The sequence below is a fragment of the Lemur catta genome, chromosome 5 (assembly GCF_020740605.2).
Source record: "Lemur catta isolate mLemCat1 chromosome 5, mLemCat1.pri, whole genome shotgun sequence".
NCBI classification, from domain to species: Eukaryota; Metazoa; Chordata; class Mammalia; order Primates; family Lemuridae; genus Lemur; species Lemur catta.
In genome coordinates, this window is record NC_059132.1 from 25,747,174 (window position 1) to 25,766,250 (window position 19,077).

At 40.3% G+C, this 19,077-nt stretch overlaps 1 protein-coding gene across 1 annotated transcript in view; it reads right to left on the minus strand.

Moving 5' to 3' along the window:
• Positions 1–19,077, minus strand: part of SGCD (sarcoglycan delta) — a 354,497-nt gene that overhangs the window by 103,418 nt on the left and 232,002 nt on the right. Inside the window, exon 5 of the mRNA XM_045551289.1 lies at positions 16,305–16,424. Coding sequence (XP_045407245.1) covers positions 16,305–16,424 — 120 coding nt within the window. The remainder of the gene's footprint in view (positions 1–16,304; positions 16,425–19,077) is intronic.

Genomic DNA, 19,077 nt, shown 5'->3' on the forward strand with positions numbered 1-19,077 from the left:
CCGTACCCACTGTTCTCCCCTGAAGCAGATCATGAAACCTAGAAAGTCACTCTCTGGCCTCTACTCTCCCTTCTTCCGGGAGTGACCTGCATGTAACAGGTGTCCTGCCCTATAACCAGAGGGAAGCAATGAAGACACACCGACGCCAATAAGAATTTGAACAAACAGGTCTTGCCAAGTTTCCCCCTATCTAGTACCATTAGCTCATACCCTTTTTTGTCTAATTATACTTCTACACGAATGTCTACTCTTACTCAAACCTTGGGTGTTCATTTCTGCAGGTTCCCATGTCATGCAAAATTTTTTATTAAATAAATTTCTTATGCTTTTTTCTCTTATTAATCTGTCTCTGCTATGGCGTGAACCTTGCAATGGGTGAAGAAAAGATATTTCTTTTCCTCTCCTACATAATATATGGTAAAAGCACAATCTCTTTATATTAAAAAAATTGACTTGTATACTTTAAATGGGTGAATTGCATGATATATGAATTATATCTCAATAATATCATTATAAAAAACAAAATACAGGTTCTAGAGTCTGATTACATGGCTTCGTAGTTCATTTCTGCCATTTAACTTGCTATATAGCCTTGGTGAACTTACCTATTTGTCAGTTTTCCCATATGTAAAATAAGTATAAAGAATGAAAACTGTCTTAGAGGACTGTCATGAGAATTAACTTACATAAAGAGATTAGAACAGTACCTGGTAGGGTGTTAGCATTTAATAAACATGAGCTACTATAATGATCTCTCCCCTTTTGTATCTGGGCTTCTAGCCTCTGTTGGCACTGGATTTCTAAAACTCTTTCTAAAAGGTTATGCGTGGCAGGGCACAGTGGCTCACACCTGTAATCCTAGCACTCTGGGAGGACAAGGCGGGAGGATCGCTTGAGGTCAGGAGTTCGAGACCAGCCTGAGCAAGAGTGATATCCCTGTCTCTATTAAAAATAAAAATAAATTAGATGCGCAACTAAAAATAGAAAAAAATTAGGCAGGCGTGTTGGCGCATGCCTGTAGCCCCAGCAACTCAGAAGGCTGAGGCAGAAGGATCACCTGAGCCCAGGAGTTTGAGGTTGCTGTGAGCTAGGCTGACGCCACGGCACTTTAGCCTGGGTGACAGAGCGAGACTCTGTCTCAAAAAAAAAAAAAAAAAAAAAAAAAAATTCATGCTTCACCAGGACTTTGCATATGCTGTGCCACGGTGCCAGAAACAGCCACTCCACACTCAGCTCTTCTAACCCTTGGACTGACTGACTCTAATTCATCCTTCTAGTTTCAACTGAATCATCACTTCCTTCAGGAACACTTCCCTTCCTTATAAAATTAGGTTACATAAATCTCCTAATTTTATGTTTCCATAGCATTTTGTACTTTTACCCCATAATAACACACATTCTTCTTAAATTCCTCTGTATGCAAACGTTTAAAACATCTGTCTTTCTTGCTTGGCTGCAGATTCCAGCAAAGCAGGGACCCCAGCGTGTCCCTTTGGTCAGCACAGCTGTTGGCCAGAGTTAAGTGCTCAATTAATACGAGTTCAATGTGACTGAATTTCTTTTTAAAGTAGAAGTGCCTATACCACAGTGTGAATAATGCCAAGAAGCTTCCTGTTACTATCACCTTCTTTCTTTTTCGAACCATGGAAGTCCTTGCATCATAAATAATGTTTGTGTCTAACGATACTTGTCTTTTCTCTTTGAAAAGCCACATCCTGCACCACGCGCTGCCAAAACAGAAAGTCCCCGGGAGGCTCTAGCAGAACCCTGAGATGACTCCTTAACTCAGGCTTTGGGGAAGTAAGCAATTCCTGTTTGCTATACACTGATAATGCAGTCTCTTCCCCAAAGAGAGATTCAAATGTGCTTATTTGCTGGAACAAAAACAATAGCAGCTCATCCCACCTTCTCGGCCACACGCAGGGTGTTCCTGGTTTCCCTGCTGCTGCGTGGAAGGCTGCGATTCCTTCCCTCCCATCTGCTACGTGCAACTCTGCCTCACCCCTTACACAATCCTTCTAGTTCTCCTCCAGGAAGTTTCTCCTGACCCCCTCGGTAGGCTTGGTCTACAATCCTAATTCCAGCACTTACCATCTAATCCTCTTAGCTCATACTACAGCCAAGTTCTATCTTATGTTTTCATTCACTTTTTAAAAAACACTTTCACTATTTAATATTTCACTGGGTAGATGCTTTGATACCCCTTACTGGATTATAACCTATTTGTGACCTTTTAAAGAGGAACTTTCATTCTGTGTCCTACATCTCTGTATTGAACTTAGTTTGGTGATAGTTGTACAAATGGTGCTAAGAATAGGTAGAAGGAACAACAGGCATGAATATATTGGGTATGAATTACGTGCTAAGCACTGCACCAGGTACTTTACATATAGTATGTGGTACTCTCATTAGCCCCATTTTACAGATGAGAAATCTGAGGCTTTAAGAGATGTAGAAACTTACCCAAGGTTGTACACTGCCAGAGTCAGCAGTAGAACACAGGAGGTCTATGTCCAGACCACATACTCACTCTCCTGTCCTAGACTATTGCTCTAAAGGGGAGAAACTTAGGCATTTGCCTCTATTCTGTGCCCTGAATAAGTCTGGGCATCTTCTCTCTCTCTCTCTCTCACTTTGTTTGGATTCACCCTCACCATCTTACCCACTATTCCTGGGGAAGACAGTACAAAAGGAGTGAAGATGAAAAGGGTACCACATGGCAAAAGTATAGAGCAAGGGAGGAGGGAAAACATAAGGAGCTTAAGAGAATATTTTTAGTACTCTTTTCTCCCAATCAAATAAGCAAATGAAATTCAAGTCTTCCCCATAAAGGACAATAAAGTTAATTTCCTTCCTTATTCTGTGCACTGAGAGTTTCTTATTCACATTGTCATCTCGTTAAATTCCTGGTGTCATTGTGGAATACCAACATTCCCCCGGCCTCTGCTGGAAAGGAGGAAAGAAAAAATTCTACTCAGGTGACTCTTGGTGGCGTTAAGAATGTTCTGCGTTGGTCGATATAATTAATGAGAAAGGAGGTGATGTACTTGGACTATATGGAAAGCTCCTGACACTGAACATGGCCTGGCAGGAGTTTATCTCCTCATTTGAAAATACTCTGTTTTTGATATTGACTCACAAGAAGAAAATTTTGATGATGAAAACAAGCCCTCAGATGCCAGAAAGCACATTGACTGTGGCTTGAAAGAGAAATCAAAGTCATATCAGTTCCATAAACAAAAAACCGAAAACATCTCCCTCTTTTGGTAAGTGCTGGAATTTGTTCTTTTCAACACAGCCAAGTAGCTAATCTTATCAACTCTTTAATCAAACCAGAAAGCTGACAAATGTCCCCAATTGCCTTTTCTCTCCTCCCTACCCCTCATCACTGAGAGCAACCATGGCATAACGACAGGGAAGTCTGCAGAGACCCCGCGGCTGGGACACTTGGGGCAGTGTACACAGAACCATGAATCCATCACGCTCCTATTAAATCACATCTCCCTCTTGCCGAAAGGGAAATCGTGTGGGGCCCAGCAAATGCCTTTTCCTCCTGCATCAAGAATTAACCTTTCAAGCCTGCAGCTCACGATGCCTCTATGTACAAGGGTGGATGAATGCGTGAAACCAGGCGGTGCAATCACCTAGGTGTTGGGGCTGGATCTTTTAAATTTTTTTTTTTTGGAGAATTATGAGAGTTCTACTCCCTGAAGCATTTCAAATGAAACCCCATTATTATTTCTCCCTTGTACAGCTGTGCTTTTTCTCATTAAGCATCTCTGGTTTAGTAGGTCCGGGGTTGTTCATCTGAGACTTTTTTTATGTTTGGCTTTCTGTCTGCATTATTTATGGGAAACATATCTCTATGATCTAATACATTATTCCTGTATTCCTGTAAATAATAAACCAGCTCTGGAATGAGGTGTCACAGAAGAACTATACAAGCAGCGATTCTTTTTAAACAGCTGAATCCCCAGCAGATTATCTCTGCTAATGATAACAGGGAGTAAAAGGAGGGCCCCGATGAGTTTCAGGCTCTGCTGATTTGCTACCCAAATGTTACGATTAGATCGGTAGACTCTCACCCCTCACAGATCGATGTACGAATGATTCCGTTTTCACCACCCCATATGAGAAACCGTGTTCTGCTCTATAACATAATCCTTCAGCCTCTCTCATGCTTCTTTCCACTTACTGATGAAATACTTCAGAAAGGAAAAGAAAAAAGAGGAGGACATAGAGGCAAAGAGAAAGGAAGGACGAGAGGCTGTTCATTTAGAACCTACAAATCACATCCAAGTGATTTGAATAACGTGACCGACTTTATGTTGCTGGTGAGTATGACAGAAGCCAGTTTTGTTGCATTCTAAAGCCTTTGAGTTCCTTCACATTGCCCCGGTGGAGGATTGGGTATGAAAACCAACAGAACATGGCACAGGGCCCTTGAGTTTTGAGGATGCATCAGGGAGGGTTATCATGGCCTCATAAACCACCCTGGACCCTCTTTCAGAGAAAGAAATGGGCTGGGTTGCTGGGGGCTCTTTGGTAAAGCTCCACTTGGTGAGCCTCTCTAAGTTCTTGCTCTGGAACACCTCCTAGGCCAGCCTCTCTCTGGAGTCCATCTGTTCAAGCTATGTTGATGACTCTGACCCTTCTCCTCAGTGAGCATTTTTTCCTGGCATTTCCCACTGGACGGTGGACCCTTCTCAGACAGACGTCAAACCACAAAGCCTAATATATCTAAAGCTGAACTGCTGATCTATGAACCCAAATTTGCTGTTGCTTCTATAAATCTCTGTTAATGATGCCGCAATTGTCTGATTGACAAGACTTACAACACCAGAGGTAGCCCCAACTTCCCTCTCTCCTGATCCTCCAAATCCAGTTATTTGCCACGTTTTATTAGTTCTATCTCGAGATGGTCTTTCCCATTTGTTCTCTAGCCTCAACACACATATTGTAATATTCTCCTAACTTAGGTGCAAGCTCTTCCTCCCTCCTTTTCACTACACTGTCAGGTGAGTTATGAGGCATTCCAGTGTCCACAATCTTTCAATCCCTTCACGGAACAAATATTACTGAACACTTACTATGTGCCAGGTGCTATTCTAGACTCTGCAAAAGAAAACTTCCTGCTGCCATAAAGCTTACATTCTAATGAGGAGGGATAGGGAAAAAAAGAAAAATATACACCATGTCATGTTATAATAACTGGCCTGAAGACAAATAAAGCATAATGAAGGTACAGACCAGGAATCAGCAAACTTTCTGCAAATGGCCTGATAGTAAATATTTTAGGCTTTGTGGGCCATACGATCTCTGCCTCAACTACTCAACTCTGCCACTATAGTGCGAAAGCAACCAAAGACAAACTTAAACACAAGAGTGTGGCTGTGTTGCAGTAGATATTATGCAAACAGCCTGAGTTGTTTGGCCTGAGTTGGCCAATGGGCTACAGTTTGCCAACTCCTGACGTAGACAGTGACAGTGGGAACATACTATTTTTCTAAAGGGGTCAGGGAAGATCTCTTTGATAAGGCAATATTTGAGCCATAAAGGAAGACACCCATTAGCATTTCCTGGAAAAGAGAATTCTATGAGGATTACTATTTCTACTAAGTAAAAATGCTAAGGTGTGAAAACATGCTTGGGGCCAGTAGTGGGGTTGCCAATATGTCTGGGGCTCCATGATCAAGGGAGAGAGAAATTTTACAAAGTATCTCCCACTGACACTCTTCACAATTTCTGGGTTCTGCTGTCTCATGTACAGCCACTGTGATTTTCCATCATCATACCCCTGATTACTGTAACAAATATTTGCTTTTTTTTTTCTGCCTAGCATCTGCTTAGCATTCCCTTTCCTGATGACAACACCCCAATTTTCCTTTGGAAAACAGCCCTATTTCCCTCTCAGTCATCCCATCCCTAGCTCTAGTAGTGGGAATATGACCTAAGCCTTGCTAACCAGCATATTCTATCACCCTGGTCTCAAAGCCTAGTCCCAGGGTAGGCATATGGCCCAAGGCAGTCCAGGCAGAGTAAAACCCAGGACCGTTGATGGGTTTATATTACGGAAGGTAAGCACTCCTTCCGCTCACCAGCAGAGCTGAAGACAGAATACAAGATTGGAAACCAGTGCTGAGACACAGTAAGAGAAAGAGAGACTAAGTTTTAGTCTCATTATTTGAGCCACTGAATCTAGCCTGCAACCAACTATTTCTCGGCTTTTCAATCACATGAGGCAATAAATTTCCCTGCCTCTGCCTCTGCCTTTGAGTTGCATTTATATCACTTACAACCAAGCGAGTCCTGCATGATAAATATGTGCAATTCCATTAAAGCAAACAATCTCCCTATATCTTTTTTCCTCCCTAATCTATACTCAAGATCTAGTTCAAATGCCCTTAAATGAAAGTTTAAGAAGATTTCTAAACTCCCTCCACCCCAACCCTGCCCAACCATAGCTGGATTTTATAGGCACTTTATTTTTCTCCTTTTAGGCATCTTGTTTCCTTCTTGGGCTCTCAGATCTCCATGTGTGTCCCACCTCCCTGATTAGACAGAGAGCTTCCTAAGACACCAGAAACAGTGGCAATCATCTCTGTATCTCCATGGCACTAGCAATGATTTGGAGATAACATATATATAAAAATATATATGATGGACATGCACATTTAATGAATGGACTACTAAGGCCACCCCCACTCCTTTCATTATAATTATCACTGGCCAGGTTGCAGTAGAGAGTTTCAACAAAAATGAATTCAAAAGGCTAAACATATCATCTGATATAGTCCTAAAAAAAAAAACCAGTTCAGCATCAGACCACATTTAAATTTCTATAAATCTTATGCTAATTTAAATGGCTTTAGATTTAATTAAAAATGTTTTTCAATGGATAATAATGTAACTCAGATAATTAGCATCAAGTAGCATCTAGACGACATACTTAAAAAAACTAATCTACAGTATAAGTAGACCTAATTAACAATTAGAATAGCACTTTATAATTATGCTTTGTTTATAAATACTATAATGTCCAATTCATTGTTCAATGAAACTGGTCATTAATGAAAACCAAAGTCATGTTTTCCCTGATGTCACCATGAAGATGCCTCTTAGGTACACTGGCCTTAATGTCGCCTACTTTCTTGGTGCTCTATAAAGGCCATTCCTGTCTAATATCTAATAATCATGTTCTGCAATTGAAGCTAAACTATATGCTTCCTATGAGAGACTCACCTTATTATTAAAGACAAATGTAGACTGAAAAAATATTCCATGCAAAAACAACAAAAACCCAAAGCAATCAGGAGTAGCCATACTTACATCAAACAAAATAGACTTTCAGTCAAAAACCACAAAAAAAGACAAAAAGGTCCTTATACAATGATGAAGGGGTCAATTGAACAAGAGGATATAACAATTATAAATATATATGCACCCAACATTGAAAACACCCCATTATATAAAGCAAATATTATTAGATTTAAAGGGAGAGATTTACTCCAATACAATAATGGTAGAGGACTTCAACACCTCACTTTTAACAATGGACTCATCATCTAGACAGAAAATCAACAAAGAAACATTGGACTTAAACTACACCATAGACCAAATAGACCTAACAGACATGTACAGAACAGTCCACCCGACAGGTGTAGAATACACATTCTTCTCAACTGCACATGAAACATGCTGCAGGATAGATCATATGTTAGGTCACAAAATAAGCCTTAACTAAGATAGATACCATATTGAGTATCTTCTGACAACAATGGTATAAAACTGGAAATTGATAACGAGCAGAACTTCACAAACTTTACAAATACATGGAAATTAAACAACATGACTCTCAATAAGCAATAGATCAACAAAGAAACTAAAAGAGAAATTTAAAAAAGAAAATTGAGACAAATGAGAATGGAACATATCATGTCACAACCTATGGGACACAGCAAAAGCAGTTCTAAGAGGGAAGTTTACAGCAATAAACACCTACATCAAAAAAGTAGAAAGATTTCTTTTAAAAAAAACCTGAAGATGCATCTCAAGGAACTAGAAAAACAAGAACAAACCCTAAATTGGTAGAAGGAATGAAATAATGAAGATCAGAGCAGAAATATACAAAATAGAGATTAGAAAGACAATTCAAAAGATCAAGAAAACAGAGAGTTTGTTTCTCTCAAAATATAAAGAAAATCAAATTTTTAGCTAGACTAAGAAAAAAGGAACACTCAAATAAATAAAAACATGAAAAGAGGAGAAAAGGAGACATTACAACTCATACCACAGAAATAAAAAGAATTATTAGTGAGCATTATGAGCAACTATATACCAACAAATTTGATAATCTAGAAGACACAAATAAACTTCTGGACCCATAAAGCTTACTAAGATTAAATGTGAATAAATAAATGTGAACAGAGCAACAATGAGTAAAGAAATAGAATCAGTAATAAAAATTATACCAAGGAAAACCACAGGACCCGATGGCTTCACTGCAGACTTCTACCAAATTGTTAAAGAAGAACTAAGACTAATTTTTCTCAAACTCTTCCAGAAGATTGAGGAGGAGGGACTACTTGCAAACTCATTTTATGAGGCCAGTATTACCCTTATACCAAAACCAGACAAGGACACAATAAAAAAAGAAAACTACAGGCCGATATCCCCAATGAACAAAGAAACAAAAATTCTCAACCAAATACTAACACATTGAATTCAATAGCACATTAGAAAGATCATTCACTATGATCAAGTGGGATTCATCCTAGTGAAGGAGCTCTGGAAATTTTACTCCAAAATATGGCTCCTTGATATAAAGAGCATTTTGAATTAAAGGCCCTTAGAGATCAACAGGTGTTGGAAGAGTTTTCCTTCTATCTGTATAAAACCATACAGACACATCAGAAAGAACAATTGCCTTTCTTTTCCCTCCCTGTTATGTCCATATTTTGCAGGAAAGAAGATCAAGAATGTAATCAGACCTGGCCCAACCCATTTTAAAGATAATACCTGTCTCTCAGGTTAATTTAATTTGCAAAGATAATAAAATTTACAAGTCAACTGGTTCTCTCCACCCTCCAAAGTATCTATTCATACTCCCTAGTAACCATTTATTGCCACTCAACAGGATCACCTATATTCCTCATCTCCTCCTCTCCTCTAAAATGAGGGTATGTAAACTTCTGGATCCCACTAGGATACTGGGCAATCACTCTGTGATTTCCCTGTGCGCATTGTAAATAACTGTTGCAATCTCTTTCTCTTATTAATCTACCTCATTGTGAGCTGATCTTTTAGCAAACCTTTCAGGGCAAAGAGGAAGTTTCCCTTCACCCCCGCAGCAGGAATGCAAAGATGGTTCAACATAAGCAAATCAATAAATGTGATATACCACATTAATAGAAAGAAAGACAAAAACCCTATGATAATTTCAATAAATGCAGAAAAAGCATTTGACAAAATTCCATGTTCCTTCATGAAAAAAAAAAATTGACAAACTAGGCCATGTATGACAAACCCACAGCTAGCATCATACTGAGTGGGGATTTCCGTCTAAGATCAAGACTAAGACAAGAATGAGCACTTTCATCACTTTTATTCAACATAGTATTGGAAGTCCTCACTTGAGCAATTAGGCATGAGAAAGAAATAAAAGGCATTCAAATTGGAAAGGAGGAAGCCAAACTGTCTTTGCTGCAGGTGACAGAATATTATATGGAAAACCCTAGAGACTCCATCAAAAAGGGTTAGAACTGATAAATTCAGTAAAGTCACTGGATACCAAGTAAACATACAAAGTCAGTAGTGTTTCTATATACTAATTGCAAACTACCTGAAAAAGAAATCACAAAGCAATCCCATTTAAAATAGCCACAAAAAATAAGATACCTAGGATTAAAAGTAACCAAGGAAATGACAGATCTCTAAACTGAAAACTATAAAACACTGATGAAGTGAATTGAAGAAGACACAAATAAATGGAAAGAGATCTCATATTCATGAAATGGAAGAATTAATATTATTAAAATAGCCATACTACCCAAAGCAATCCAGAGATTTAATGCAATTCCTTTGAAAATACCAATGACATTCTTCACAGAAATACAAAAAACAATCCTAAAATCCATATGGTACCACAGAAGATCCCAAATAGCCAAAGCAATTATGAGCAAAAAGAACAAAGCTTAAAGTGTCACAATACCTGACTTCAAAATATACTATAAAATTATAATAACCAAAACAGCATGGTGCTTGCATAAAAGCAGACCCACACAGACCAATGGAGCAGAATAGAAAGCTCAGCAATAAATTCACACACCTACAGCCAACTGCTTTTCCACAAAGTTGTCAAGAGCACATGTTGAGGAAAAGACAGTCTCTCTTCAGTAAATGATACTGGGAAAATTTGATAGCTACAGGCAGAAGAATGAGAGTAGACCCTTGCCTCTCCCCATGTACAAAAATCACCTCAAAATGGATTTAAGAAGTGTAAAACCCAAGAGGATGAAACTACTAGAAGAACACAGGGGAAATGCTTCATGATACTGGGCTGTGCAAGGATTTTTAGATGAAACCTCAAAAACACAGGCAGCAAAAGAAAAAATTGACAAATAGGATCACATAAAACTAAAATGCTTTTGCACAGCAAGGGAAACTATTAACAGAGTGAAGAGACAAGCTACAGACTGGGAGAAAATATTTGAAAACTACATATCCAACAAGGGGTTACTGTCCAGAATATATAAGGAACTTAACAGCAGAACAGACAAACAAAACAAAATAAAATACAACAAATAACCCGATTGAAAAATGGACAAAAGACCTTAATAGATATTTCTCAAAAGAAGACATATAAATGGCCAACAGGTAGATGAACAAAATGCTTAACATTACTAATCATCAGGGAAATACAAATAAAAATGATGAGGTCTCATCTCACCTCAGTTAACATGGCTATCATCAAAAAGGCAAAATAAATGAATAAATAAATAAAACCCCCCAAAAACAAAAACCCAAGTGTTGGCAAGGGTAGGGGAAAAAAAGAAAACCCTTAACATTGTTGGTGGGAATGTAAATTAGTATAACCCTTATGGAAAACAGTATGGAGGTGCCTCAGATAACCAAAAATATAATTCAGCAATCCTGCTACTGGATATATACCCAAAGGAATGAAATCAGTATGTCAAGGAGACATCTGAACTCCCGTGTTTACTGCAGCACTATTCACAATAGCCAAGACATGAAATCAATCTCAATGCCTAACAATGAATGAATGGATAAAGGAAATGTGTTATATCTACACAATGAAATATTATTCAGTCATAAAAAAGAATGATATCCTGTCATTTGAGATAAAATGGGCACACCTGGAGGACATGACTTAAGTGAAATAAGCCAGACACAAAGACAAATACTGTATGATCTCACTCATTTGTGGAAACTCAAATAAAGCTGACTTCATAGAGGGAGGAAGTATTAATAGAACAGTGGGTACCAGAGACCGGGGAGGGGATGGGACAGGGGAGGATGGGGGGAGGTTAGTCAACAGGTCGAAAGTTACAATGAGGAAGAATAAGTTCTGGTGTTCTATTGTGCAGTAAGGTGACAGTAAGTTACTGTATATTACAAAATAGCTAGAAGAGAGGTTTTTGAATGTTAACAAAGAAATGATAAATACATAGGGTGTTGGATATACTAACTGCTGTGATTTAATCATTAAATAATGTACACATGTATTGAAATATCACATTGTACCCCATAAATATGTTCAACTATAATGTGTCAATTAAAAGAAAAGAATCCATCACCGACAGAACAATAGTTGGCAGGTACCGAGTACTTCCTAGCATGCTGCACATTGTGCTGCTCACTCTAAACACATTTGCCACTCCGTTCTCCCAACAAGGCTGAGAGCCAGGCACTATTCCCCTATGTCACAGAGGAGTAAAAGGACATCTAGAAAGGTGAAGTGACATATCCAAAATCACTGGCTGACAAACGACGGAAACCAGGAGTATAAGTCCGAGCTAACAATACCCCTGTGCTATCAGTTACTCAACTGCATGGCCCCTGCCTGCTCCCTTCTCCCCAAGAAAGACATGCACATACGAGAGATTAGGAAATCTCTACCTACACATATTCCCCCCTCCCCCACATTCTTTCCAGGGTAAAAGTTTCCAGATAATTGAACCCTTCTGCATGAAGCATAGTTATGAGTCTTTTTGCCATACTATTCAAAGTCCCTTGAGCGTGCTCAAGGCTGTCACTGTCCTGAAAACTGAATAGGTGTGTGTGGTTATGCAGAGAAGAATTCTAAAAATTGTTCTGAAACTACCATATCCAAGAGGCGTTATCTTTTTGAGGCCCCTACTGCTTGTTCCTGCTCAACTATCAACTAAAATAACTGACTTTTTATATAACATGTACTTATGCTGCTTATTTTATTCATTCATCCTTCCACCCTTCATTTTGTTCCTTTCTCTTTGTTTTATACAGATGGAAACTAAAGCTTAAAGAGAAAAATGGGCGTGAACAGGGTCGTTCAGATCCTAAGTGGTTGAGCGAGGATTCAAAGCCAGCCACGCTCGACGCCACCGTGAAATGCACATCCAGATGCCAGCCTCCTCCCAAGAGTGCACGCGGGCTGACAACTCAGAAAGACAAACTTCTCATTAAGCGGAAAATGAAATTGCCTAAACTTCTCATTCCGCACCATATGGCCAAATCCCAGCTGACAGGAAGCTCATTCCTGCGACACCCTGGGCACGTTTCACTGAATAGGTTGATTCGAGATTTGTGGGGTGGTCATTTCCATTTACTTATTTATTTTTTGCATTGGTAGCAGCAGTGGTATTTATTTTGATGCTTCCTTTCTACATGTGCACATAAAAAATCAAATGCTCCTAATGATGGAGACAGACGGATTTTATCCTACATTGTTGTTTAAGTGAAATATCACAAATATAACCACAAACCAGAAAAATATCCACCTGCTTCAAAGTGAACGACAACTACAGTCATCTTCCAGTCCTTTGTCTAAGTAATCATGGCATGCGGGTGGCGGTAAGTTCTTAAATGATATCATCACAGAGTTTTGTATGCTGATTAAGCCCAAGTGCTTGGACATTTAAAATTTTCCTGTATCTTTGCAAAGTCAGATTTTAAAGTGGTAAAGTGACTCACCAAAGACCATGGAACAGGAAGTGCCACACCCCTTGCACAAAATGATCTGGGTGTGAGATGACATCATATTTCCCCCTGGGCAATTATTTAAGAGCTGGTACAGCAAAGTACTCTTTAACAAGAGGAGAGCCTGAAGTTTTTGTGTCCCCCTCCCAGCCTAGAATGAACATGGAAAATACCATTTCTGCACATAGAGAAAAGCATAAACCGTGAGAGCTGGAAAGGGCTTACTATGAACATATTTACGTGCGGTCAAGTGCACTGGGGCTGGAGTCCTCGCATCCACAGGCAGGAGTTTGAACACGGATCCTACTGCTTACTGGCACTTGATCTTGGGGAAATTTTCTCACTTTTTCAAGGCTTAGATTCCTCATCTGAAAATGGGATTAAGTCTAGGAGGCAGCAGAGTATAGAGCTTTAAGGTAAAGCTCTCTGCACTCACAACACAGCTGTCAGTCAGTACTATGGCTCAGCTCAGTTCTGTCCTCTGTAGAATAGGGGTGACAAAAACTGTGCCCACCTCACAAGGTGCTTGTAAGGTGTAAATATAGTGATGTATACAAGGTACGGTACCGAAATCATAGCAAGTAGTCAATAAACTATTTTACTTTTTTAAAGATTTTTCACTTAGGGGGTTTTAAAGAATAAGTTCTAAGTGGTCCCCAGAGGACATAGAGGGAGAAAGAATGAAACTCTACAGCTAAAACTCCAGTGTCTGACCTCTACCCTTCCAAATCCTCACCTACAACCCAGAGCAATCTTGGTCTCTTGTCTATTTTTATCTACTGGGGCTATGTACACATTTTTTTTTTTTCTTTTTGAGATAGAGTCTCACGTTATCACTCAGGCTAGAGTGCAGTGACATCATTATAGCTCAGTACAACCTCAAACTCCTCAGCTCAAGAGATCCTCCTGCCTCAGCCTCTCAGAGTGCTGAGATTACAGGCATAAGCCACCATGCCTGGCCTGGAATTTTATTTTTAAAAGCTTCTGTCACTGGAAAATATTTTATGAAAACTTCTGCCCTGGTTTACTCTCATTTTACAGATAGGAAAAGCACAGGCTTGAAAGACAAAGGGAGTTTTTCTGGATAGTGCCATAGGTAAAGTGCTGGCCAAGGGTTAGACTGCATCCCGCCTCCCAGCCTCAGCCCCCTACAGATGGTCACTTCCATTCCCTGACTCTGCTGTGCTGCCAATCGTCAGGAAATTGCTGAAGTTTTGAGATTGGGAGAAGGTGGCATAATGGGGCCAGGAAGAGTAATAGGGAAGGAAGTCAGGGCCAGATACAGGTGGGAGAAGGAGGTGAGGGTGACGGAATGTGCGTGCATGTATGTACATGTGTGTGCATCTGTGCATGTGTGACTATGCCAGGCATTCAAGACCCACTGGGTTTGAGAGGCTGGTGGAAGATCCAGATGGAAAGAAAGATCTAGACCTCAGGGAAGATATTAATACCAGGGCTAGAGATGAAGATCTAAGAGTCATCCAGTAAGAAAATCAGACATGAATGTGTCCTGAGAGAGACAGAGAGACCACCCAGACAAGCTGACCAAGCAAGGAGGTGACAGCCAGGAGAAGGACCAGAGTCAAGGAGGAGAAAGAAGATGCAGAGTACAAATGATAACGCAGAGGAAAATAATAATTTCAAATAAAAATAATACCATTTACGATAATAACACCTAACACTTACTGAACACTTGCAATTTTAGCTGATTTACTATTTTACGTAGATTAGTTTATGCAATCTTTCCAGCAATCTTGGAAGCTAGACATTTCTATTACCCCCATTTTATAGATAGATAAGAAAGCAGGGCCGGGTGTGGTATCTCATGCCTGTAATCCTAGCACTCTGGGAAGCCGAGGCGGGAGGATCGCTCGAGGTCAGGAGTTCGAGACCAGCCTGAGCAAGAGCGAGACCCCGTCTCTACTAAAAATAGACACAAATGATCTGGATAGCTAAAAATATATATACAAAAAAAATTAGCCGGGCATGGTGGCACATGCCTGTAGTCCCAGCTGCTTGGGAGGCTGAGGCAGGAGGATCCCTTGAACCCAGGAGTTTGAGGTTGCTGTGAGCTAGGCTGATGCCACGGCATTCTAGCCTGGGCAACAGAGCGAGACTCTATCTCAAAAAAAAAAAAAAGAAAGCAGGCAAAGAGAGGGTAGATGACTTGCTCAAGGTTACACAGCTAGTAAAGGACAGAAATAGGGTTAAAATCATAGTGGGGTAATTCCAGAGCCTGAGGTTTTAACTACTATGCTACAGTGAATTTTATGGAGCAAAAGGAGGAAAATTAATATAGTTTTAATAGTATTAGTTGCACAAGCAGTAACAGCAACAGTCAGTGCTGCCTGAGTGCTGTTCTGCGGTTGGCACTGCGATAAGTGCATATGACACGGTCTCATTTAACCCTTGAGACAACTCGAGATCGTGGATGTTTTTAGCCTTATTAAGTAGAAAAGGAAACTGGCTCAGTAATGTCAGTAACTCGCCCAAAGTCACACGACTAGTAGTTGACAGCTGGGGTTAGAAGCCAGGTACGTATGTGAGCACACCTCCTCACCCAAAGCTTGGTGTTGAAATACGCCCCAAAAAGTCTTCACAACTTGAGAAACTTTAACCAGGGGACCAGGCTCGGGGAGGTTCGGCTGCCTTGCTTTAAAAGAATCCAGGAAATTGGCCTAAATCACTCTTTTAGAGACCATTTGTCTTAGTTGGTTCAGGCTGCAATAACAAAGAACCATAGACTGGGTGGCTTATAAACAATAGAAATTTATTTCTTACAGTTCCGGAGGCTGAAGTCTGAGCTCAGGTGCCAGCCTGGCCGGGTTCCAGTGAGGGCTGTCTTCCAGGTGGCAGACTGCCGACTTCTCGTTCTGTCCTCACAGGGCGGACAGCGAGCTCCGGTCTCTCCATAAGGGCACTAATTCCAGTCACGAGGGCTCCAATCTCGTGACTTACTCATAATTACCCCTCAAAGGCCCCACCTCCAGATACCACCATCTTGGATTTTGGGAGGACACAAACATTGGGTCCATAACACCATTTCACTTTTCCTCTAAAATGTACCCAGTAGCATCAAACCAATGAAATGATTCAAATTTCCTTACCTAAAACTCTTAATCTTTCAGCTCCTACTACTACTTCGTTGTCATCTGCAGAGAAAAGCAATTTTCCAGAAACGGTTTTTACCTCGAACTTTTTGCCATAAGCCTCTACTGCTTTTGGACCTAGAGGAAAGGGAACGGGGCAGGGGGAGGGAGACAAAGAAAGAATATATTAGTTTCATTGCATTTGACTTCGAAAAGCTTTTCCTAGAACATACATCTGACAAGATTGTACTGGATTTTAATGTTAAGTGGATTGGTTTTCAAAAGCCAGCTGTGAAAATTAGTCTCTTGACTTTAGCCATGTCTTGTCAATTACTTTTAATCATATTCTCTCAGGCTATGATTTTAAAGACCATCATGTCCTTCCTCCAAACTAATGCTTGAATGAGATTTTCCTCAGCTAACCACTGAATTACTGTCAAATAGTTGTGGATTTTTGCTGGAATGTATCAAGGTACAAGAGGCTCAACACTTCTTGAGGCAACTGTGTACCTTTGGCCCCCCCTAACTGTCAGAAAGAGCGTCTTTAAATTCAGCTAAAATCTGGTTCACTGTGTACCCTTCACCCACTGGCTGCATTTGACAACAAAAAAAATCTATTTCCTCAGTATATAGATCACTTCCTGGTAGAAATGGTTATACTGTAATTAATTGCCTTGGAAGCTGTTGAATCTTTTATGCTAGAATTTCATTCAATAAAAAAAAATTAGAGGATTAATCAGATGAGCACAGATGATGTTTCTGAAGGTGGTGGATAAAAGGGAGACAAGGGCCCCTGATATTGCAGCACCCATATTCTGATGGAGACAGACCAACATAAATTTGAAAATGTATTAATAAATAAGCCAGAAAACTTCTAGAGCTTTAGGTACTATGGAAAAAGCAAAACAGGTTAATGAGTTAGAATTTCTAAAAGGAGGAGACATTCCAATCCAAGCTGGATCAACCAGAATACCTGAATTTCAGGTGGCTCCCCAAAGCTGGTCTATAGGAATTCATTAGAATAACCTAGGGGTACAGTCACCCTCACTAACCTAGCTCAGATCAAAAGACATTGATCTCTTTGTTAGAAATTTCTACAGAAAAATTTTTGAGGGTAGAGTCCAAAAATCATGTATTTTCGCAAAACTGTCTAGGAGATTCTGATATAGAATTTTTGTTTCCTTCTAAGTGTTTTTCAAGTGGGTGCCACTTTATAATAAATAACAACGAAAGCATCCCCAATGTCTTCCAGCCAAAGATCACTAGGAACACACCTGCAGTTGACCAAACTGTGCTTATTCCTTACTGCAGTGAAGGAGTAGGCATACCATAGGCACCATGAAGCATCTCAGTAAGAAGCTGCTAGAAAGAACTTACTACAGGATCTGACCTTATGGGGAAGGTTTCAGAAAACAAGGGTTTACTCTGGATTAAATACTGTCAGGAAGTGGGAGTAATTTCATGATTGGGTATCTTAATGAATCTCAGCTAGAAGTCAGAAAGAACAGAGCAATGCTAACACGTTCATTAATAAAGAAACAGCAGTCATTCATGTTAGCCAGGCTAGAAGGCCGTTTTGTCTTCTTTATGATCTGGACAACGTTTACATTCTTGTCTGTGTTCAGACACGGTCAGAATCATCTTTGTTTTTCTGTGTTTTGTTTTGTCTTGATCCATCACGGGCCACTGAGTGGCCTTGTCTGGTGTTGATGTTCTGTGAAAATATTTATGTTCCAGCAAGACAGCTCTAGGCCTGGCTGATGGAGCCTGCCAGCCCCTGGACATGCGGGGCAGCCTTTCTCTTTGTCAAGGCTATCAGACTAGGAATCAGAAGACATGAATCATGTCCCAACTCTCATTTTCTGGAAATGTGACTTTGAGTAAGTCATTGGATCCTTCTGATCCTCAGTTTCTGCATCTATAAAACTGGACTGTCACTACCTACTCTACCTTATAATAGGTTGAAAGGATCAAATGATACTGTGTTGACAAAAGAGATCTGTGGGTGGAAAAATGCTGTGAAATGTAGGGGAACACTCTTGAGGGCATCTCATTGCAGTCATCATTACCATTACCATTTTCTACTGCAATGGTGACAACATGTTGAAGAGAATCAGTGATGAGTGACCTTTGAGTGCTCTTTCCTAGTCACATAACCACATCCACCTGGCAGACCTCATCTCTTGCCAGTACATCCACAGTAAGTCCTCTGACACCAACAAGGGCATCGGAAAGGCTCCTTAGTGAGCGGGAGATCGAAACGGCAGAGATAGGACAGAATTTCCAAAGGTCGTGGGACCAGGATGTCATCTTTCTGTCTGCCATCATGCTGCAGGTGAGGGGAACAAGTGGCATGGAGGCCGAGGCTCTCGAAAGGACACTGAGTGAGCCAATGGCAGATCTGGGTCCGAACTCAAGCTCTCAGAACTGTTCCACAGAAGGGAAGAGAGGTATATTTGTCTCAGAAGAAGGCGGCTGGAGCCAACACATCTGCAGCAGTTAGGAGATGAGCTCTTTGGGGAAGAGGAACAAGCAGAAGAGACAAGTGCCAGAGGGAGATCTCGAAATAACTGAACTATCTGATGAAGGATTCGGAGTAGGCTTTTCTTCACGGTCTAAGACACAGTTGTCTTCTTGATTGCATCAATACCTTCAGTAAAGTCCATATTATTTGTCAATACTTTAGGGTTACCACCTTTTTTGGGTGGGGAGATTGGAGATGGGGAGGTAATGAAGTGCTAATGAATGAATGCATGGCCTCAGGACAGACATACGGTGAGCACAGTGTGCC